The following is a 24603-nucleotide window of genomic DNA, read 5'->3' on the forward strand; positions in this document are numbered from 1 at the left end:
AGACCCTTCTGTCACATAACACACCCGACGCCTTCCTCCACCCGTTCCAACCTGCTTGGACCCCTTTCTTCACTTCCTGACCACACTCACCATTGCTCTAGACTGTTGAGTCCAAGTATTTCAAGTCCTCCACCCTCGATATCTTTTCTGCCTGTAGCCTCACTCTTCCCTCACCACCACTCTCATTCATGCACATATATTTTGTCTTACTTCGGCTAATCTTCATTCCTCTCCTTTCAAGTGCATGGCTCCATCTTTCTAACTGTTCCTCCAACTGCTCCCTGCTTCCACTGCAGATCACAATTTAATCTGCAAACATCATGGTCCACAGGAAGGGCTCAGGGCCCTGATGCAGTCCCACCTCCACTTTAAGCTCCTCTGTCACACCTGTTCTGCTACCCTCATACATGTCCTGTATTATTCTAACATACTTCTCTGTCACGCCAGACTTCTGCATGCAGTACCACAGTTCCTCTCTGGGTACTCTGTCATACACTTTCTCTAGATCCACAAAGACACCATGTGTAGCTCCTTCTGACCTCCTCTGTACTTTTCTATCAACATCCTCAAGGCAAATAATGCGTCTGTGGTACTCTTTCTAGGCATGAAACTGTCTAGGTCTGTTGCTCGCAAATACTCACTTCTGTCCTGAGTCGAGCCTCCGCTACTCTTTCAAATAACTTCGTGTGGCTCATCAACTTTATTCCTCTATAGCTCCCACAGCTCTGCACATCACACTTGTTCTTGAAAATGGGCACCAGCACACTTTTCCTCCATTCCTCAGGCATCTTCTCACCTGTTAAAATGTCTCTTGAACAAGCTGGTCAAAAACTCCAGAGGCTCTACTCTTCCTTCTCTCTCAAATTCCTCATTCATCAACTCCTCAAAGTATTCTTTCCATCTATCCAGCGCACTACTGGCACCAGTCAACTCATTTCCTTCTCTATCCTTAATGACACGAACCTGCTGCACATCCTTCCCATCTCTACCCCTCTGTCTGGCCAACCTGTATAGATCCTTTTGTCCTTCTTTCGTGTCCAACCCGGCATACGTGTCATCATATGCCTCTTGTTTGGCCTTTGCCACCTACGTTGGATCTCAACGTATTCCTTTCTCCTCTCCTCGGTCCTCTCAGTGCCCCACTTCTTCTTAGCTAACCTCTTTCCTTGTATGATTTCCCGTACTGTGAGGTTCCACCACCAAGTCTCCTTCTCTCCTTTCCTGCCAGAAGATACACCAAGTACTCTCCTGCCTGTCCGATTACCTTGGCTGTAGTGGTCCAGTCTTCTGGAAGCTCCTCCTGTCCACCGAGCGCCTGTCTCACCTCTTACCGAAAAGCCGCACGACACTTCCTTTCTCGGCTTCCACCACATGGTCCTCTGCTCTGCCTGTGTCTTCTTAATCTTCCTCCCCACCACCAGAGTCATCTTACACACCAGCATCCTTTGCTCTCTAGCCACACTCTCCCCGACCACTACCTTGCAGTCAGTAATGTCCTTCTGATTACATCGTGTGCACAAGATGTAATCCACCTGCCTGCTTGTACCTCCACTCTTGTGGGTTGCTATTGAATTGTGATTCAGCATAATTATTTAAAAAAACAAACTTATGAAACAAGCCTCGGTAAAAATGATGGTACCCTTGATATTTTCACTGCAATCAAAGGATTTTTGTTAACTTTCAATGAGACTTAGCCACCTTTCAGCAGGTATTTGACCCACGCTTAATGAGCAAACTGCTCCAGTTGTCTCAGGTTTGAAGTGTGCTTTCTCCAGATGGCATTTTTCAGCTCCGTTCATTGATGTTCAATAGGATTTAGATCAGGCCTCATAGTCACTACTCAGAATAGTCCAATGTTTTGGGCTGCGCCGCTGTGTGTTTTGGGTCATTATCCTGTTGAAAGACCCATAACCTGCGACCGAGACCAAGCTTTCCCACACTTTCTCTCATTTTGTCCACGTGTGAGTGTGTCATCATCAGTTGTTGAACGAATTGTTGTTGTTGTTGTTGTTGTTGTTGTCGGATATGACGTGACCGGATGCGACGACACCGGTTGTTGCCAGAAAACGGACCGGAAACCGGAACCCCACCAGAATTCCCAAGGAAGTCATTGACGACCTTAGACTGGTCCCCAACGCCCCCCATTACGGTCCCTCACATCCAGTCACCTGTCCAAACACCTGTTGATAGATTGATAATACACTTGTCAATAAATTTACGACTTCTGGGAGTGCGGAAGTTCCCAAGAGGGCTCCCTCCAGAAATTCCATAGACCCCTACCACCTGCAGGGGGCCTCTTTCCCCCAAAACTGGCGCCCCAAGCAGGCACCCCTAACTTCCAGTCACAGCCTCACACCTCACCCCCACACATTCTCAACCAGGTCCCCAGGGACCCTGTTGCTATAACACAGATCTCGAGGATTCATTCATGTCAGAAACATTCATTATATTTCCATGTGAAAATCCCTTGTTCCCACAACATCGGAGGCTGGTGGTCTGTTTATGTTCTTATAAACAATCATAAATTGTCATATCAACTCCACTAAAGGCCAGCTGATCGTATCAGATCAATTACTACATTGTGAAAAAACATTTGCAGCAACGTGATGGTACTCTTCATATAAAACTGGCTGTGTAGTGTTTAATGAGAGAGGCCTGTAATTTTCATCATAGGTATAGCTCACCTATGAGAGACAAAATGAGGGGGGGAAAAATAAATTCAGAAAATCAAATTGTCTTTTTTTTTTTAATTTATTTTTTTAAAAAAATTTTTTGTTGTTGTTTAAATACCGTATTTTCATGACCATAAGACGCACTTAAAAGTCTTAAATTTTCTCCAAAATGGACAGGGCGCCTTATAATGTGGCGCGCCTTACGTGTGACTTTGATGAGCGCTCCGCTTGACTGACGGGGAGCATTTCCTGCCGACACACTGCTTATATAGAGGAAAGGTGGACGTGACTGAGTGCAGCATGCGGACGTAAAGGGGGAAGGAGGACGCTAAAGGCACACCCCCAGTAGGTATATTGTGCCGGGATGTGCATTGTGCAAAACGACATCGGTTGTGGCTAAGAACCCCCAAAAATGGCACCTTCGAAGAGACACGCTTACGAAGCACAGTTTGAACTGCAAGCTGTCAGTTATGTGGAGGAACATGGGAATCGAGCAGCCGTGAGAGAATTCGCAAGTAGAGGAAGCAGGAAAACGAGCTTCGCCAAGTCAAGAAGACTAAGATGAGTTTCCGCGGAAACGAGGCGAGAGAGCCCGAGTTGGAAGACCAACTCGAGCAATGGATTAATGAGCAAAGAACAGCCGGGAGAAGCGTTACATCTGTATAAAGCGTCTCCGGGGGATTACGAGGTAAAGAAGGCCATCTTCCGCTCCTACTGCAGTAAAAAGATTGCCCAACCACATCACCAACATGGCCGAGGTGCCGCTCACTTTCGACATCCCGGTGAACCACACTGTAGAGAACAAGGAGACCACCACGGTAGCGCTACGCACAACGGGGCACGAGAAGTCTGCTTTTACTGTTGTGCTTGGTTGCCATGGTAATGGACAGAACTGCCACCTATGGTTTCCAGCCGAAGTCATCGTTAAGGCCAATCAAAAGGGCTGGATGGACGAGGAGAAAATGAGCAAGTGGCTGAGTGAGGTGTACGTAAAGAGACCGGATGTTTTTTTCCACGCGTCACCGTCCCTGTTGATCTGTGACTCCATGCGTGCCCATTTCACAGCCGCTGTGAAAAACCAAGTGCAACTAAGACTGGGAGGCAACGCCAAGCGGGTTATGCCACCATATGTGAATGGATTGTGGATGCTTGGGGTAAGGTATCTGCTTTGACTGTTGTCCGAGCTTTCGCGAAAGCCGGCATCATTTCTGAGGTGCCCATTTTTAAGAACAAGGGTGATGTGCAGAGCTGTGGGAACTATAGAGGAATAAAGTGGATGAGCCACACAATGAAGTTATGGGAAAGACTAGTGGAGGCTAGACTCAGGACAGAAGTAAGTATTTGCGAGCAACAGTATGCTTTCATGCCTAGAAAGAGTACCACAGATGCATTATTTGCCTTGAGGATGTTGATAGAAAAGTACAGAGGAGGTCAGAAGGAGCTACACATGGTGTCTTTGTGGATCTAGAGAAAGCGTATGACAGAGTACCCAGAGAGGAACTGTGGTACTGCATGCGGAAGTCAGGAGTGGCAGAGAAGTATGTTAGAAGAATACAGGACATGTACGACGGCAGCAGAACAGCGGTGAGGTGTGCTGAAGGTGTGACAGACGAATTGAAGGTGGAGGTGGACTGCATCAGGGACTGAGCCCTGAGCCCCTTCCTGAGAGGAATGAAGATTAGCCGAAGTAAGACAGAATATATGTGCATGAATGAGAGGGGTGGTGGGGGAAGAGTGAGGCTACAGGCAGAAAAGATAGCGAGGGTGGAGGACTTGAAATACTTGGGCTCAAGTCCAGAGCAATGGTGAGTGTGACAAGGAAGTGAAGAAAGGGGTCCAAGCAGGTTGGAACGGGTGGAGGAAGGTGTCGGGTGTGTTATGTGACATAAGGGTCACTGCGAGGATGAAAGTCGTTATAGTTTATAAGAAAGTAGTGAGGCCAGCCATGATGTACGTATGAGAAACATTGGCACTGAAGAGACAACAGGAAGCAGAGCTGGAGGAAATGAAGATGTTGAGGTTCGCTCTGGGAGTGACCAGGTTGGATCCAATGAGAAATGAGCTCCTCAGAGGGACAGCCGAGGTTCCATGTTTTGGAGACCAAGTTAGAGAGAGCAGACTTGGATGGTTCGGGCACGTCATAGAGGGGAGAGAGTGAGTTCATTGGTAGAAGGATGATGAGGAGGATGGAGCTGCCAGGCAAGAGAGGGAGAGGAAGACCAAAGAGAAGGTTGATGGATGTCGTGAGCGCAGTTGGTGTTAGAGAGGAGGATGCAGGAGATAGGCTGACATGGAAAAGGATGACTCGCTGTGGCGACCCCTAACGGGACAAAAGAAGAACAGAAACAATGGCGCCCTTTTCATGATGCTTGTGTTTTCAGACTCATAAAATGTTGCTGTTGTCCAAACAAATGTCCCAAACTGTTTTCTCTCCATGTTCAGCTGATAAACCTGTTGTGTAAACAGCCGCCCCTTCGGACACACTCACACTGAGCCTTCAATCACCAGGTTTTAGTTATTGTGGGACTGTGGCAAGAAAATCCACATTTTGAAATATTTACCAGTGTTAACAAATGTACTTTGTGTTTATACAAGTGCACTGGAGGTGAGGAATGTAATGTAAATGTATTGTGGCCAATTTGATGTATCTTCACGATGTGAACATATTAATCCACATAATTTAAAGCCATACGATGAAATGTGTTAGGCTTCAGATCCACCAGGACCTGAGGGACGACTTGGCTAAGGTGAAAACTCTTGAGGGATTGGCTAATGTTAGTAACCAGCTGAGGCTGCGATGCCAGGTAACATCAGTTTTAATGTCACCTCGGAAGTCAAATCATCGTTGTAACTCCGCATTATGAGTTGCTCTATCTGCCATTCAGGAGGAGATTGCCAGAGGAAATGATACGGATAAGGAGAGCAGCCTGCCCTTCCCTCACTGGATCTGCCAACCATATGTCAGACCACCGTGAGTGGCTACCTTTTTTCCCTTCAGGCCTCCATGTTAGCGACATATATTGTACTAATCTGCAGTGGTAATGCATACAGTTCAGATTAGATTCACACAAAGCGCCCCAATATCCAGCAACGGCCAGTCTGAAGGCAAGATAAAAAATGGCTGTGTGGTGTCAGGAAGGGCATCCAGTATAAATTCGTTGTTGGGACAAGTCCAAAGGTGCAACAACTGAACAAATCTGGAGCTTCTTTTCATTTGCCTATTACAGGCCAAAAGATCTGTCTGGGAAAGGTAACGTCCAGGATTCACAAGTCAAGACGACAGGGCGCCAAAAGAGAGGACTGGAGAATACAACTGCGTCACCTCAAATACTCTCCAAAAATAAACAGAAGAAAAGATCCCGCAATCCCAACAAGAACTTCTGTCCTGATCAGAAACGTAAGTTTATTCTGGGGAGACTCAGACTTTATATTGTGTTGTGTGTGTTATGATTTTCTTTGTGAATCGAGTGACGACGTGTTACCTTCCACCTGGGATATGTTAAACCTCCGGTGCGGTGACGACAATCAATGGCGTGATTTTCTGCACATATTTGGAACTTGGACACTGTGGTTGTGATATGTGTTTAACAATAATAATACGAATAATATCTTAGATTAGGCTTTACGCCGATCTGATCGGTGTTATCGGTATCGGCCGATAATTAGCATTTTATGCTGATCGGCTTTCGTGTCATAAGTCGCCGTCGATCGGCACCGCGCAAGACATTTAACTCCCCGTCTTCGTCACGTATGAATTCAAAAGCTCGTTTATTTTTAGCCTTGTCACATGTCTTGTTGCCCAGTACTGTAACTGTCTGATGCCCAATGAAGTTTTTTCAATCTTGTCAGTGAAAAAACACGTCGTCGGTGTGGGACTATTTTGCGGTGTCTCAGACAAACAACATGTCAATTATTCGCAGTCTGTGCACAGCTGAATTACGTCGTGGGGAACGTCGTCTAAATGCTTCAAAAAAACAAATTTGATCGAGCACCTGAAGAATGTACACGAGGAACACGCCGCGTTCAAGCAACGCAGCGTGGGGGGGGGGGACAAATAAAAAGTTAAACGGACTCGAACTCTGGACAACACCTCAACTTATGTCAGTGACTTATGTCCTTGAATACCCCTAGAGGTCATTGGTGTTTATCTTTCGTCTAAAATGCTTGAGAATAATTTGAGCTAGGACGGGCTCCAGCACGCCCGCAACCCTTGTACACAAAATGGATGGATGGATGGATACAGTACACAAGTATATACAATAATTCAATTAAAAAAAAAAAAAATTGTTAACTGTGAAATATTGAAAAAAATGAAGAGTTCATGTTTTGGTTGAATGAAATAGACATTTTGAATATTACAGTATCATCGCATGTGGCCTGTCCAATCTCGATTAAATGGACCTCTGATTCATTGAATAAATTATTTGTGGCCCTTTCAATTGTCTAATTAATTTGTTTCAGATTTTTTTTCCAGCTGATTTAGGACAGTTTTGATGTGCGGAATCCAAATATCACATTGGTTTTGCTTAATCAGGTCAACTTTGTGAACTATGGCCACATGATTTTGTTTTTACACTTTTTAGGTTCAAATAAGCGGAGGTTCATGCCCTGAATTTTGAACAATTATGACATAACTTTCAATTTACAGAGACTTACTTTTATTCAATGTCGACCTTTCAAGCCGACCTGGACAAGAGTAACAGATGTCCTTTTCAGATTCGGCAATGCAAAATTGTCCTAAATCAGTTGAAGAACCATAGACAACACACGCAAGAGAAATTGAAAGCCAGTGTAATCAATGTGAGCTTTAAAAAAAAACAAATACATGGATATGAAAAACATTCTTTACAAATGCATAAACTGTAACTGTTTCTTCCCAACAGCCAAGTACATCAAATGTGAACAGTGTGGCAACCCAAAGGTAAGATGTCAGTCAGTCAGCACAATGTGTCTCCAATAGTTCTCTTGGTTTTAGAACCATAGGCAGTTTTCAAAATGTCACAATACAAGTATACATAGCAGATATAAAAGCTTTACTGTACTTGTTAAAATGTCAACGAAGTATGCGCACAAATGAATCGTAGCGCAACACAGCCTTGAACATAAATTTTGTTTATACACCTTTTGGCACCTAAATTGTTAAATTATCAGGAACAACCGTATGAACACAAAAGTACTGGTTTTGCTTCAAATTCTGATTTTGATGACTAAACATTGAACTAACTCCCCAGGCCAGCAGTATGTATAAAAAAGTGTGTTTTTAAAATGGTATTTTCATTTATTGAATTTGTTTATGCGGAACAGTTTTACTGTGTCACAGTGGAGTTTTTAAGCTGCCGCTGTGGTTTCTTAGTATTATAATGGATATTTATTGCGAATCAGAGTCGATCAGTCGAACAGAACAGAGTTTCTAGAGGGGAGTGAGAAAAGAAGACAAAGCACTAACTAAACAAGATGAGAAAAGTAAATCCTTATATGTCTCGAACAATGACACATTAGATATGAGTTTTGTGTGGGGCAGTCGTGCTACACCCTGTGAGGGAAGGACAGGACAAGACAAGACGGGACAAGGACAGGAGAGGAAGCATGCGGGACGAGGGTTGTGAACCCGGCTGTACAACTGAAGTGTGGTGGGAGTGGCTATGAAAATTATAAACGTCTATAGGATGAGAGTGTGAGTTACTATTCATTGGCCCTACCCCGTGTATCAGTGCCCCCCCGAGTGGTGTGGTGCGTTTAAAATCTGGAGAGGCCAGTGAGCCGGGGGGGGGGGGGGGGGGTGCAGGACTGCCAGGCACTGCTGCCTAACAGTCAAATGCCCCCACCCCAGAAACGGGTGTATGCGGTACATTAAAATAAATGGGGATGAGTGTGTGTGAGACATTAAAATCCTAAAGGGCAGGCAGGGCGGGGGCAGTGCCCCTGGACCGGGAAACCTGTCTGACACCCGCACCCTCCCGACCCCATACCTGTCCCCCAGGAACCCCTGGATATGTATGTGTGCCCAGATGTGACTAGTGAGAAAAATATTAACAATGAGTGGTGTGCGTGTGAACTCGGTCCCTGCCAGCCGTTTCCTGAGCAGGGAACCCCGAGACTGCAATTTCACTCATCTTTCAAGCCCCAGAGAATATTGTGTAGTATGACGATGTAAACACCAAAACCAACGAAAGAAAGATCAGACTCTCTTCTTTCATCTGAAAAAAGACGTTTGTCTCTAGCTTATACCGTTCTTTAGTCATCAGCGGTAAAATATCAACTACTTTCAGTCAAATCTGGAAGAAAAAAACTGAGAAAGCAGTTTCTTTAGTGGAAATCTTAAACATCTGAACATAAAGTACTTTCGACAGAAAGTATTTTTACAAGTATAATTATGTACAGAATTGACATTAGACAAAAATGCATGAACAAATGGGGCTCCCACACTTGCACATTTTCCCTCCCAAATTCTCCTCCTCTACCGTTTGCTCAACGCTCAGTCCAGGTTTTTAGGACCTTGCGCATAAAATCTAGCAATGTGCCAATCTGGATTTTCTTCTTTGGTGGCAGTGGATGGGATCTTGGGTGATTGTCATTGTCCTTGAAACCAGTCCCTACTTCTGCTCGAAGCACAACTTGTGCAGTTTAGAAATATAACTATTACTATCAAAATACATTGTTGAAATAGCTGACGTGGAGAATAAAAAGATTGAAATTACCTTTTTTGTCTGCACTGCGTACTGAAATGGGAGTCGAACGTCTGCTTGGATGCATAACCTGTAAGTTTAAAAAAAATAGATAAGATTACGAGAGAATACTTTTTATTGATGACATATTTTGTAAGGGTAAATGCAAACCACATTAATTTTCTTCGTCGCCAGACGTTCGACTTCCGGGTGTTGAATTCCTGCAAAATGGAAAATTCCAAATCAGTACTGGCAACAGATGTTACATTGTAATGTGAACTAGTGGGACTAAGTTATGTTTTTATGTAACAAGGATTGAAGGAGCGTGTTTGTTTGCTATACGATCAGCTGGCAAGTGGCCGAGAGCATCTCGCCATATGTGTGGGCCAGCATTTTGGGCGATCGCTTGGCTCGGAGCGTCATCCTTTATTCCCCCGCATGATCCAAGGCGTCATTCCTGTCGGTCGCAGGAATATTTTTCTTGGCTTGCCGCAATAAATTTCCAGTACTACTTCTCTCTTTTCCACCATTACGTTTGCACGATACATTGTCTTCTCATTCTCTCTTGCACCCCGCCCTCCTCCTCCTTCCTCTGAGGGAAGCATTGTTGCCCTCTACAGGGTGCCATTTCCTCATTGCAGTTATCCAGAGGCTTGACAATCACACAGAAACTCCACAAGACGCCCCCCCACCCATTCCCGTTAAAAAACGCCATTGACCTCTTTAGACGGCATTGACAGGGAATAGATGGATTCTGAATGACGTCTTTGGATGGCATTGGCAGGGAATGAGTTAAGAGGCATGGCTCCTGCAGGTCGGACCCATCGGGCAGGACAACCACAGACAAAGAGAGCCGCCCCATCCAGCCCCGCAGCGCTGACCCCCCCGGGACTCCTCCCACATTCCTGCCAGCACCCACTACCCGCCTCCGAGTGTGGGAGGTGGACCAACCCGCCCCCCCTCAAACCGGGCAGGGACGCAAACCCCACAGCAGGCCCCGCAACCCGTAGGGGACCACCCGCCCACGAGAAGAGGAGGAGGCGACTGCAGGGGGACGCAAGGAATGGGGAGAAGAGGAGGAAGCAGGCCCGAGGAGCGACACGGGGGGCCCCACCGCCCCCCACCAGTAGCCAGAGCGGGGGACCACGGCGGACCTAGAGTCTAAGAGTTTGTAGTTCCGCTGACGTTGACATCATGTTTGATCGGAGCGCAGTATTATCGAATTGTAGCTCCTTGACCTGTTGCTGTGAGAACTCCAAGCTCTTTCTGAGTTCGGTGATCTCTTGGCGAAGCAAGTCGAGTGGAATTGCCAATTTCTTGTCGATTGAGAGGAGGACACTCGTTTGTGTCTCTGTCAAATCAAGTAAATCCTCAGTCGAAGTGGAAGAATCCGCCGTTTTTTCTCTTCAGCGACACCTCCATGACAGAGGAGTTGGCGTTGACGTCGCTGCGCGAATCTCAAGTGGCTCTCTGTGAGTTACCGCTGCGAGCGAAGCTGGTGAAGGAAAAGAGAAAAGAACGAAGCGGCAATCCGCTGCTGAAAAAGAAGTTTTGTTTTGTAAGCTGCTTTGCATACAAGTCTGAAAATGACAATTTATCAGTACTCACGCTTCGCTGGTGCATTATGAGTATGAGCATTTAGGGAAGTGCAGTTGCCTGTTCAAACCCCCACCACGCAACCTTATAGAAGGATGTCGTGAACCCCAAGTTGTTCCTGGTGCTGCATTATCCGTAGATGAATGAGGAGACTACTTTGAAGGTAGACAAGCGCGATAATGTAAAAGTGCATGAGCACTGAAAATATTAAAAGCGCACCTGGTTGAAGTGTGTCGGGGCGCTTCTGCGTACCAAGCATTCTTTTTTTATTTTGATTTTTTTCATTTAGCACAGCTGTCGACGCAGGCCTCGAGTAGTGTTGTCTTCCATGAACAACCTCTTCAATCTTTCGAGTGAAAGTACTGAATGGATTATTTGAGCTCAACTATGAGCCTGTGGCCCACGAGAAACTTCCCTGCAAGCGTCGCTACTTGGCGATGGCTGAGTGTGCAGGGGACGCAGACAAAGCGGTCTTTCTGCACAGCAGCCTCCGTCAAAATGTCTTCACATGAGGATTGGGAATCACTGCCCTAGAGAACTGCGCCAAATCAGCTGATTGCGCAGGTCCCATGCTAGAAGGGTGTGTATTGTTGGCCAGCAGTTGTGCTAGCTTGATTGATGTCAGGTGCAAGACCCCTCTGGTGCCACCCCGACCTGCACCCTCGTCTTCCTCCTCCTCATAATTGCTTATTGCAGTGTGGGCCGGCACAGCTCTTCCGGGGGGATCCCGAGGCGCTCCCAGTCTAGCCAAGAGACGTAGTCTCTCCAGCGTGTCCCGGGTCGTCCCTGGGGCCTCCTCCGGTGGGACGTGCCCGGAACACCTCACCAAGGAGGCGTTTTAGAAGGAAACAACCTGAAAATATAAAATGTATACAATACAGTATCCTATACAGAATGCAAGCTATGAACTAATGTGTCTAAATGAATGTCTATTGGTACAGGTATCTGCAGTGGTGTGCCTCCTTCCTGATTTCTTATTTTTTTTGCATTTTTGTATCGTCTCGACTTGTGTTGTCTTAGACTAATATTTCAATTTGTTCGATGATGGGAAACTTAAGGCCTCTTTTTATACTCCCGCGCTCGCGCGGCCGACAGCGCCCGCATTGCATCACGCGACCGACCCATTGGGCCGCACGACCCCTATGCAGCCCCTATGCATCAGTTGTTGCTGCGCGTAGAATGCCGCGGAGATCAGCTCTTGTGATTGGTCCGTTTTAGTCACATGCTGTGATGACGTACTCGGTGTTCCCCTTGGTTCTACATACCATCTACGCCGCCGCCTTCTTGATCAATTTTGCAGCATAATTAAACGTATCATCTGGTCATCAAGGTCCATTTGTTCTAGCAGACAATGTTCCAACGGTCGCCGTTGTTGTTGCTTTGGTCCGGAAAGTAAAAAACTGCTACCGGAAATGGGCAAAAAATGCAGAGGAAACTCCACCCTGTGGTGTCCTAGCCAATACTAGCCGTAGCGACACCCCCAACTTGGAGGAGAACCGCAGTACATTTTCAAAACTGCTCAAGTATAAAGGCAAACTATGCGCGGGATAGCCGCAGTGACGTCAGCACGGTCGCTGCCTGCGCAAGTATAAAGAAACAAACAAACATGCAAACAAATAAGAAATCAGGAAGGGGGCAAACACATTTTCACAGCACTGTATGTACTGGCTGTTTACCAGCTGTGAACTGTCTCGGACGAAGCAAAGTAAATATATTTATATCGTGCATTTCATACACAAGGTAATTCAAAGACAAAGGCAGAGCAGAGAACCATGTGGTGGAAGCGGAGAAAGGAAGAGTGTTGTACGACTTTTCGAGAAGAGGTGAGACGGTGGACAGGAGGAGCTTCCAGAAGACTGGACCACTACAGCCAAGGTAATCGGACAGGGAGGAGAGTACTTGGTGTATCTTCCGGGAGGAAAGGAGAGGAGACTTTGCTAGTGGAACCTCAAAGTACAGGTTACCTAAGAAGAAGTGGGACACTGAGAGGACAAAGAAATACATGGAGATGCGACATAGGGCGAAGGTAGAGGTGGCAAAGGCCAAACAAGAGGCATATGATGACATGCATGCTAGGTTTGACACTAAAGGAGAAAAGGATCTATACAGGATGGCCAGACAGAGGGCTAGAGGTGGGAAGGATGCGCAGCAGGTTAGGGTGATTAAGGATAGAAATGGAAACGTGTTGACTGGTGCCAGTCATGTGCTGGATAGATGGAAAGAATACTTTGATCCATTGATTAATGAGGAAAATGAAAGAGAAGGAAGAGTAGAAGAGGCAAGTGTGGAAGAAGCAATGATTAGTAAGGGACTCGAGGATGAAAACTGGAAAGGCAGTTGTTCCTGATGACACACTTGTGGAGGTATGGAAGTATCTAGGAGTGCTGGCTGTGGAGTTTTTTTTACCAGGTTGTTCAACAGAATACTTGTGGGTGAGAAGATGCCTGGGGAATGGAGAAGTGTGCTGGTGCCATTTTTTTTAAGAACGAGAGATGTGCAGAGCTGTGGGAACTATAGAGGAATTAATTTGATGAGTGACACAGTGAAGTTTTGGGAAATAGTAGTGGAGGCTGGACTCAGGACAAAAGTGAGAATTTGCGAGCAACAGTATGGTTTCATGCCTAGAAAGAGTACCACAGATGCATTATTTGCCGTGAGGGTGTTGTTAGAAAGGTGGATAGGAGAGGAATGAAGATTAGCCAAAGTAAAACAGAATATAAGAGCATTAATGAGAGAGGTGGAGTGGGAAGAGTGATGCTGCGGGGAGAAGAGATAGCGAGGGTGGAGGACTTGAAATACTTGGGGTCAACAATTCAGAGCGATGGTGAGTGTGGTAAGGAAGTGGAAAAAACATGTCCAAGCAGGTTGGAACGGGTGGGGGAAGGTGTCAGGTGTGTTATGTGACAGAATAGTCTCTGCTGGGATTAAATTGAAAAGTGGGAATGATCTGAAATTATGAGAGAGTTTTTAACCTGGATTTAAGAACATTCACACTTGGGGCTGACGTCACTTCTGTTGGCAACGTATTCCATTTGTATGCAGCATAACAGCTAACTGCTGCTTCACCTGAGAGAGCCAGAAATCTTGACCAAATACTTATTTTCCACCATAATTTGCTCATAAACTCTTTAAAAATCAGACGTGATTTTTGAGTTTTTTTATTTCCTCTCATTTTGTCTCTCATAGATGATGTATACCAATGATGAAAATTACATGCCTCTCTCATATTTTTAAGTGGGAGAACCTGCACAATTGGTGGTTGACGAAATGTTTTTTTGCCCCACTGTACATAGAAGGGTTTTCCAGAATTTTTAGGTCAACTTTGGGGGTGGGTATTATACATGGGTGCGCATTATACACAAGAAATTACAGTCAGTTCATCCAGTGAGGTCGGTGGGGGGGAGGAAAAAAAAAAATACAAATTAGCACCAAGCAACGTCTGGTACTCATTTGAGAACCAGACCAAAACTGTTATGTGCACCTCTGCCAATTACCATCGGCTGTTGTACAACAAACTGAAATAACAGTTACAGTAATTCTGTCTCACCCATATCTTTTTGACACTTGGATACGGTGATGAACTTGCAAATGGAGGATTACTGCTTGGGGGGGTCAGTCTTGACATATTAACTAAACACAACACGCAACCTACCCTCTGTTCTTTTATCACTGACAACTAACTTTTGTATAAATCTTATTGTACTGAGCATTCAGGACAAAGATCAGTTGCATTTATGGTCATATGATTCTAAGTTCTCGCGTATCTGAGCTCATGCATGACGGCAATTCAATCTCTAAAGTTTAGAGGGTGGAGAGTGAGGCAACAGGGAGAAGAGATAGTAAGGATCGAGGATTTTACATACGTTGGGTCAACAGTCCAGAACAATGGTGAGTGTGGTCAGCAGGTGAAGAAACGGGTCCAAGCAGGGCGGAATGGGTGGAGGAAAGTGTCAAGTGTACGATTAAGGGCAAATTTGATAAAACATTGGTGATGCCAGCCAAGAGCTATGGATTAGAGACACTAACTCAAATCTCTTGTTGATAAGGCACCCAGACTAAAGGAGGTATTATTCATATTTACTGGAAATGGGGCAAAATGGTGTAATTATAATAACCTCGAAACGAATCGTTCAGCGTTAAAAACATTTTGGACAGCCAGCTTTGAATTTCCGACAGACAAAATGGCAGTTTTCTTTAATTGATGGGCAAGAATTCAGGTGTTTTATTTCATTCTTACAGGGAAATAAGTGCGTCTTCAACCTTTGTCGGGGCTGCTGTAAGAAGAAGTCCTACAAGGAGGTGGCCAACTGTTTAAGTCAGTATATACAAATGCATAAACATCAGCACATTTCTTTGTTCCATGTATTGCAATAGCTCAATTTTTAACCTCATTATGTGGGTGTATTTGCTCTCGTCAGACATTTGATTTGGTTTTCACTTGGGCAAAGGTGTTTTCTTGTATTTTTAAAGTCAGGTTTCAATTGGACTAATCGATGACTTTGATTTTCCAGAATATCATCTAAGTATACTGACTAAATCTCAGTGACTATTTGTTATAATTTGTGTTAATCATTATGAGCCATTACAGTAATTGGAATAAATGTTGAAACTTCACAAAGAAGAGGTCAGTATTAGTAAAAAAAATATTTTAGGTTCAGTGATTCTCAAAGTGCACTACGAGTACTACTGGTGGTATGTGAAAGAATCACTGAATTCAATGTTCCAACTGCACAATGTTGTAATGGCTTCAGGTTGTTTTTCTTGATTTATTTTTTTACATCCAGTACAGTTGTTAAGTACACTTTTAAGTACCATGCATTTGCCTATAATCATTTAGAAACATTTGATTTCAAACATTTATTTCGGTAAAATTTTCATATAACTTGGGTGCATTATATCGAATCATGAAGTGCAGTTTTTCATTTCCCTATATTTAAGTGAAGTGTTAATGTTCAAAATGTGCATAATGTTACTGTGGCTAACAGATATTGAATACATTCATGGGCAAAAACATGAGCACCCCTGTGCTTCTGTCAGATAATGCACCACTTCTCACAGAATATTGGAGCAATTACAAATGCTTTGGTATTCACGTTTATTTATTTTGTTTGTGTTTGTACAAAACAAAAAAAGGAGAGAAAAAAAGCTGAATCTGATCATTTCACACAGAACTCCAACATTGGACTGGACAAAATGATTGGCACCCTTAATAACTGGTAGCACACCCTTTGAAAAAAGTAACTGAAATCCATCAGTTCCTGTAACCATCAACAATTTTCGTATACCGCTATGCTGGAACTTTGGCCCTCTCTTCTTTTGCCAACTGCTCCAGGTCTGTCAGATTTGAAGCGTGCTACTTCCGAACTGCTGTTTTGAGATCTCTTCGTGGGCTCATTGCTGGCCATTTCAGAACTCACCAGCGCTTTGTCTTAAGCCATTTTTGAAGTGTGCTTAGGGTCATTGTTGAAGTGTGCTTAGGGTCAGATGCTGGGGGAAGATGCCTTTCCGTCCTGGCAGGCCCAAACGTATTGTGAGGGTCTGCTGGGAACCTCTGGCAGAATCCCCTGTCAGAAGGAGTTTCAACTCCCACCTCCGGCAGAATTTCACCCACGTTCATAAGGAGGCGGGGGACAGTGAGTCCGAGTGGACCATGTTCCACGCCTCCATTGCTGAGGCAGCCGACCAGAACTGTGGCCGTAAGGTGGTCGGTGGCTGTCGTGACGGCGGCCCCCGAACCCGTTGGTGGACACCAGCGGTGAGGGATGCCGTCAAGCTGAAGAAGGAGTCCTATCGGGCCTTTTTGGCCTGTGAGACTCCTGAGGCAGCTGATGGGTACAAGTTGGCCAAGCGGAATGCAGCTTTGGTGGTCACTGAGGCAATAACTCGAGTGTGGGCGGAGTTTGGGGAGGCCATGGAGAAAGACTTCCTGACGGCTTCGAGGAAATTTTGTTCCACCGTCCGGCGTCTCAGGAGGGAGAAGCAGTGCACCGTCAACACTGTGTATAGTGGGGATGGGGCGCTGCTGACCTCGACTCGAGACGTTGTGAGGAGGTGGGGAGAATACTTCAAAGACCTCCTCAATTCCACCGACACGCCTTCCCATGAGCTCTCCTATCTCTGGGGTTGAGGTCACCGAGGTGGTTAAAAAGCTCCTTGCTGGCAAGGCCCCGGGGGTCGATGAGATTCGCCCGGAGTTCCTAAAGGCTCTGGATGTTGTGGGGCTGTCCTCATTGGCACGCCTTTGCAATATAGCGTGGACATCGGGGAGAGTGCCTCTGGGGGGGCGGTGCCCCTTTTTAAGAAGGGGGACCGGAGGGTGTGTTCCAGCTACAGGGGGATCACACTCTTCAGCCTCCCTGGTAAGGTCTATTCAGGGGTGCTGGAGAGGAGGGTCCGTCGGGAAGTCGAATCTCAGATTCAGGAGGAGCAGTGTGGTTTTCGTCCTAGCCGTGGAACAGTGGACCAGCTCTTCACCCTCGACAGGGTCCTCGAGGGTGCATGGGAGTTTGTCCAACCAGTCTACATGTGTTTTGTTGACTTGGAGAAGGCGTTCAACCGTATCCTTTGAGGAGTCCTGTGGGGCGTACTTCGGGAGTATGGGGTACTGAACCCACTGATACGGGCTGGTCAGTCCCTGTATGACCTGTGTTAGTTTGGTTCGGATTGCCGGCAGTAAGTCGGATTCGTTTGGGGTGAGGGTTGGTGAGGTTTATGGACAGAATTTCTAGTTGTAGCCGAGTGATAGAGGGGGTCCGGTTTGGTGGCATCAGTATTGTCTCTGCTTATGCAGACGATGTGGTTCTGTTGGCTTCATCAAACCGTGATCTCCGACTCTCACTGGAGCGGTTCGCAGCCGAGTGTGAAGCGGTTGGGATGAAAATCAGCGCCTCCAAATCTGAGACCATGGTCCTCAGTCGGGAAAGGGTGGAGTGCCCTTTCCGGTATGGGGACTAGTTCAAGTATCTTGGTGTCTTTTTCACGAGAGAGGGAAGAATGGAACGGGAGAGCGACAGGCGGATCGGTGCAGCATCTGCAGTGATACGGACTTTGTATCGGTCTGTTGTGGTGAAGAAAGAGCTAAACGATAAGTTATGATGAATGCACACACATTAAAAAAGGTGTAAACACAGCCGTGTTGGGAGACAGAAAACCGTAGTTCAAATCCTGGTCACAGATCGTAACAACCGGGAGAGTCAAGGCAAGATGTTATATCCCCATTGCAGCTGAATATGTATGACTAACTGCCGTACTCAATTAATGTTCGTGCCTGCAGTACCAACTTTCTTTGGTAATACTCTGTGAAGGGGGTTTGAATACAGTAGAAGGGCGGTCTGGATATGTCTGTATGGAAGGTGGCTTGCATGGCGCAGGCGGTACTTCGAGGCGGAGATATCTGTGTCCAACTATTTTTGAAGTCAATTTATCAGAGTAAGTAGATTTTTTTATTTGTTTTATTTGTATTCCCCCAACCCAAGTGGAAGTGATCAGATTTGGCATTTTTTCGACTTTTTTGTTTCAATACAAACAAACAACAATTAACGTGTACCGAAGCCTTGGTTTCCGGGAGAAGCGTTATCTGACAGAAGCACAGGGGTGCCAATCTTTTTGGCCATAACTGTATGCTTTTTAGGACTAAAACCTCTGCCTTGTTTTCTGATGAAGACTTGAGCCTACTATGCTACTGTATTTTAATGTTGTTCATTATGGTGGTACTATTATGGTGGAGAGCTCAGTACTTTCGGAGGCGGTACTTGGTGTAAAAGTTGGAGAATCACTGTCTTGGATGATAAAACAGTACGGTATGTTTTCACCCTGGTTGACAGGCCATGGACTCAAGTTCAAGACCAAGGCAGATGCAAGTAAAGCTCAAGAGGATGTGAGATAAAGAAATTGAGATAAAAACTGCTGCCTTCCACAGTACAAGGAGTACAAGGCAGAGCGTCCACCATGGACCCTACCACTACCCTGTCTTCCTTCATAAACCTTGTGCATATGCTCAGAATTGTTATACGTTTTGCCGCTTAAACGACCTGTATTTTCTCAGGTAACAAACACACAATACCATTATTAAAAAAAGATTCAAAATAGCACTTCAAAGCCAAATCCTTTAACTTGTGACGTTCAAAGTGTGTTTTTTGTCACAATGCCCAGTTACCCAGTGAGGAAAAGTTAAGTCATATTCCAGACAGCAAACATATCGCACCGATGTCAGCCCGTCATAAAAGGTTCCATCGTTATGATGTTGCCGGGAGAACGTTTGATAATTGCTAGTGTGTCCCCAAGACATCGGCATTCGATCTAAAAATACCACCACACCACAACTACACGATTAAAGCTGGAGCGCCAGCCAGGGTTGCCTCTTCATATGGCCTTAATTACAGTGCCACCAGAACGCATTGACACCCCTTCACGTTTGCCACATTTTGCTATGTTACGGACTTAGTTTACAGCTGATTTGAGTATAGTTTTCTTTAAAATAATCTACATAAAATAACACCTAATGACAAAGTAAAAACATTTTCAGACATTTGTGTAAATTTGTGAAAAATGTAAACATTCCAACATAATAGGTACATACAGTAAGTATTCACACCCTTTGCTATGACACTCAAACTTAAGCTCAGGTGCGTCTGATTTCCACTGATCATCCTTGAGATGGTTCTACAACTTGGAGTCCACCTGTGGTAAATTCAGTTGATTGAACATCATTTAGAATTGCACACACCTGTCTATATAAGGTCTCATAGTTGGCAGTGCATATCAGAGCAGAAAAAAAGCAATCAAGTCTCAGGAATTGTCCGCAGACCTCCGAGACCGGATTGTGTCAAGGCACAAATCTGGGGAAGGTTACAAAAGAATTTCAGCAGCATTGAAGGTCCCAAAAAGCTCTGTGGTCTCGATTATTCAGAAATGGAAGAGGTTTGGAACCACCAGGACCCTTCCGAGATCTGGCCGTCTGACCGAGCTTAGTAACCGGGGAAGAAGAGTCTTGGTCAGAGAGGTGAACAAGAACCCTATGATCACTAAGGCGGAGCGCCAGTGTTCCCTTGTGGAGATAGGAGAACCACCCAGAAGGTCAACCATTGCTAACGTACTCCACCAATCAGGCCTTTATGGTAGATTGGCCAGACCGAAGCCCCTTCTCACGAAAAGGCACATGGCAGCCCGCTTGGAATTTGCCAAAAGGCACCTTAAGGATTCACAGACCAGTACAAAGTGTGTCCTCGTGTGTATACAAATCCAACACCCAAAATGGCGACCACACGATGTAGGGAGCAATTTCAAACAATAGCGGACCTTGTGTTATGTGTCATTCTTTGTATGAGGGTTAAGTTGATGGCAAGAAGTCTTCTTTTTTTTGTCGTTGGTGTCAAACGTTCAAGATGCATTACTGCCACCTACTGTGCTGGAGTGTGGCTCAGAGTATGTCTATACATATGTACAGTACTAGGGAGCAAAATAGATCAATTAAAAACCAAATAAACTTTCAAATGGATCGTCTTTATCAATCCTGTTTCATTTAAAAACTGAAACAAGGCTTTGATCTTGTCTTCAGTACATTTCTAAGATTCAATTGTGTCGCCCCACTTTTCAACTCCTCTGAGCCTCCCTCATACCTTTGACAATAACTTGTTCAACACTCGCCTCCTCTACTCCACATTCACACAACCCTGTACCATGTTTCCCAATTAAATGCATTTAGCCCCGTATGTCCTCATCGTAATCGTGTTATAATTGTTTCTACCCGCTGCCTTTATGCCTCCCACCGTCTGCTGTATTCTATAGAAATGCCGTCCTGTGTGATCTCCGTTCCAGTTTTTGCCATTCTGTTTTGATTGTTTTTAACATAAGCCTCACCCCATCCCAAATGATATTCCCAACTATTCTTCTTGTTTAAGTGCTTGTTTTGCAAAATAATCATCTTTTTCATTCCCCTTTATTCCCTATATGTTCTGGAACCTACATAAACCTGACGCTCGTCTCTAATTTACTTAATCTATACAATATCTCATAAATATCCAATAACACATCTGACCTACTTTGTGATATCATGTTCTTTAAAAACAATAATGCTGATGCTGATGCTGAATCGGAACAGACTATAACCCGCTTTAACCTGTTTTGTTCAATCAACTGTAGTGCCATCGTGATTGCGAGCAATCCCACTGTATATTCTGCTACGTGATCTGATGTCCATTCCTGAATGTATATATTTAAATATGGAGTGACACATGCAAATTCTGTTCTTCCATTATCTTTTGAACCCTAACCCTAAAAACATTGGTGTACCATGCATGTGTTGTTTTATAGGCTTCTTTATACTCTCGCGGACGGCGACCGGGCTGTCACTGCGGCTGTCCCACGCGTAGTTTGCCTTTATACTCGAGCGCAACCCACGCGCGCTGTTTTGAAAGTGTGCTGTAGTTTTCCTCCAAGTCGGGGGTGGCGTTAGGGCTGGTATTGGATAGGACACCACAGGGTGGAGTTTCTTCTGCATGTTCTTTTTGCCATTTCCGGTAGCCGTTTTTACTTTCCTTTCAGTAACAAGGAGCGAAGCAACAACAATGGCGACCACGACAGAACAAATGGACCTAGATGACCAGATGATGCGTTTAATTATGCTGCAAAATCTATCAAGAAGGCGGCGACGTAGATGGAATGTAGGACCACCGGGCACGCTGGTACGTCATCACAGCATGTGACTGAAACGGAACAATCACGAGAGATGATCTCCGCGGCGTTCGACGCGCAGCAACTAGTTTTGTCGGGTGCACTGCAAGCGACGCAGAGGTGCTGCACGGGGCAATTCGTCGGTCACGTGATGCAATGCGGGCGTTGTCGTCCGCGCGACTGCGGGAATATAAAGAGGCCTTAAGTCTCCTTTCGACTACTTTCTCCCAATCACCCTTTCCTTTATTACTGTATACTCTTTCTTGTATATGAAGATCTACTACCACCGGAAGATATATCCAAAAAGGTGTTGCTGTATGATAAATTGCTGCACTGTATATTTTTGTTGTTGGTCCTATTTGACTTGCCCAACTTATTTGCTGTCCACCCATAACTATCTATCTTGGCTTTGCCACTCTCCCAACATGGCTGAAGAACCTTCGCAGTTGGATGCGGTTTATTTTTGTGACTCTGCAATTTTGCCCAGTAGTTCATCATAAGCTGTATATATCTTAATTGCAAAAACATTTCTCCCATCTCAACCTGTACTGCATTAGCTGGAGATGTCTTTCAAGCATGTCATGTCCATGTCGTCTTTGAGTCAAATACAACACCTAAAAAACAAAGAGTCTTTATCGGCACATCTTTTATCTGTTTCCTTGTAAACAACGCTACCTTTGTCTTTCCAACAGAAAACTTAAATCCCCATCTATATGACCATTTCTCAACCATCCCAATTGCTTTCTGGATCTTATCTTGAATAAACTGGATATTATTGCCTCTCTTCCATAGTGCTCCATCATCCGCAATGACTTTCCTATATCTTGGTCTATCCATCCATTTTCTGAGCCGCTTATCCTCACAAGGGTCGCGGGAGTGCCTATCCCAGCTATCATCGGGCAGGAGGCGGGGTACACCCTGAACTGGTTGCCAGCCAATCGCAGGGCACATAGAAACAAACAACCATTCGCACTCGCATGCTTCAATTAACCTACCATGCATGTTTTTGGGATGTGGGAGGAAACCGGAGTGCCCAGAGAAAACCCATGCAGGCACAGGGAGAACATGCAAACTACACACAGGCGGGGCCGGGGATTGAACCCCAGACCTCAGAACTGTGAGACAGACGCTCTAACCAGTCGTCCACCGTGCCTATATCTGGGTCTATTTCTGCAAAAAACATTAGTAATCATAATAGAAAACAACAACGGACTGATAAGACTCCCCTGAGGTGTGCCATTTTCCACCTTAAGGCAGTAGAAATGGTGCCCAGCTTTAGTTGAATCTGCCTGTCCAACAAACAATCTTGGATCCAATTAAATGTTCTTCCATTAATCCCCATTTTATACAGTTTCATCAATAACCCCTCCTTCCACACATATCATATGCTTTTTCAATATAAAAAAATACTGCTCGTACTGATTCTTTGTTGGCTTGTGCTTTTCTTATTTTATTTTCGAGACAAATCACAGAGTCCATTGTTCCCCTTCCTTTCCTGAACCCACTTTGATGTGGAAAGAGCGCCCTTACTTCTCTAAATAATAATTTAGTCTCTACTATCGTCATTTTTATTACAAACACTTTGATGTTTGGTAGCTTGCCTTCTTCCCATGCACCCCCGAGGACTGTGCCGAGGTTGTAGAGCTGGTCCACTCTGCCACTGCCAGGACGAAAACCACACTGCTCCTCCTGAATCTGAGATTCGACTTCCCAACAGACCCTCTTCTCCAGCACCCTTGAATTGACCTTACCAGGGAAGCTGAGGAGTGTGATTCCCCCTGTAGTTGGAACACATCCTCAGGTCCCCCGTCTTAAAAAGGGGGACCACCACCCCAGTCTGCCAATCCAGAGCCACTGTCCCCAATGTCCACGCGATGTTGCAGAGGCGTGTCAACCAAGACAGCCCCACAACATCCAGAACCTTTAGGAACTCCGGGCGAATCTCATCGACCCCCGGGGCCTTGCCACCAAGGAGCTTTTTAACCACCTCGGTGACCTCAACCCTAGAGATAGGAGAGCCCGCCTCAGAGACCCCAGACTCTGCTTCCTTATGGGAAGGTGTGTCGGTGGAATTGAGGAGGTCTTCGAAGTATTCTTCCCACTGACTCGTCCGAAGTCAAGGTCAGCAGTGCGCCATCCTCACTATACACAGTGTTGATGGTGCACTGCTTCCCTCTCCTGAGACGCCGAATGGTGGAACAGAATTTCCTCAAATCCGTCCGGAAATCGTTCTCCATGGCATGGCCTCACCGAACTTCTCCCATGTCTTAGTTTTTGCCTCAGCCACCACCAAAGCTGCATTCCGCTTGGCCAGTCGGTACCCATCAGCTGCCTCAGGAGTCCCACACTCCTTCTTCAGCTTGACGGCATCCCTCACCGCTGGTGTCCACCAATGGGTTCGGGGATTGCTGCCACAACAGGCACCGACTACCTTACGACCACAGCTGCCAGAAGTGGGAGTTGAAACTCCTTCTGACATGGGATTCTGCCAGACGTTCCAAGCAGACCCTCACAAGACGTTTGGGCCTGCCAGGTCGGACCGGCATCTTCCCCACCATCGGAGCCAACTCACCACCAGGTGGTGACCGGTTGACAGCTCCGCCCCTCTCTTCACCTAAGTGTCCAAGTCATCCGGCTGCAAGTCCGATGACACGACCACAAAGTTGATCATCGAACTGCGACCTTGGGTGTCCTGGTGCCAAGTGCACGTGTGGACACCCTTATGCTTGAACATGGTGTTCGTTATGGACAATCCGTGGTGAGCGCAGAAGTCCAATAACAGAACACCACTCTGGTTCTGATCGGGGGCGCCGTTCCTCCCAATCACGCCCTTCTAGGTCTCACTGTCATTGCCCACGTGAGCATTGAAGTCCCCCAGCATAACGATGGAGTCCCCAGCGGGAGCGATCTCCAGCACCCCATCCAACGACTCCAAAAAGGGTGGGTACTCTGAACTGCTGTTCGGTGCATAGGCACAAACAACAGTCAGGACCTGTCCC

General features: G+C 45.7%; 1 protein-coding gene across 5 annotated transcripts in view; it reads left to right on the forward strand.

The window, feature by feature from the left end:
• Positions 1-22230, forward strand: part of dus1l (dihydrouridine synthase 1-like (S. cerevisiae)) — a 37032-nt gene extending 14802 nt beyond the window's left edge. For 2 of the 5 annotated variants that reach the window (XM_061750477.1, XM_061750476.1), the window contains 6 exons: positions 5380-5476; positions 5558-5643; positions 5900-6069; positions 7556-7593; positions 15173-15248; positions 18757-22230. In XM_061750477.1, the coding sequence (XP_061606461.1) occupies positions 5380-5476; positions 5558-5643; positions 5900-6069; positions 7556-7593; positions 15173-15248; positions 18757-18818 (529 nt within the window). In that variant the 3' untranslated portion in view covers positions 18819-22230. Of the gene's footprint in view, positions 1-5379; positions 5477-5557; positions 5644-5899; positions 6070-7555; positions 7594-12673; positions 12809-15172; positions 15249-18756 lie in introns of all 5 variants that reach the window. The other 3 variants (XR_009784969.1, XR_009784968.1, XR_009784970.1) reach the window with 3 other exon arrangements.
• The last annotated feature ends 2373 nt before the right edge of the window (positions 22231-24603 follow it).

Source organism: Phyllopteryx taeniolatus, chromosome 16 (genome assembly GCF_024500385.1).
Source record: "Phyllopteryx taeniolatus isolate TA_2022b chromosome 16, UOR_Ptae_1.2, whole genome shotgun sequence".
NCBI lineage: Eukaryota > Metazoa > Chordata > Actinopteri > Syngnathiformes > Syngnathidae > Phyllopteryx > Phyllopteryx taeniolatus.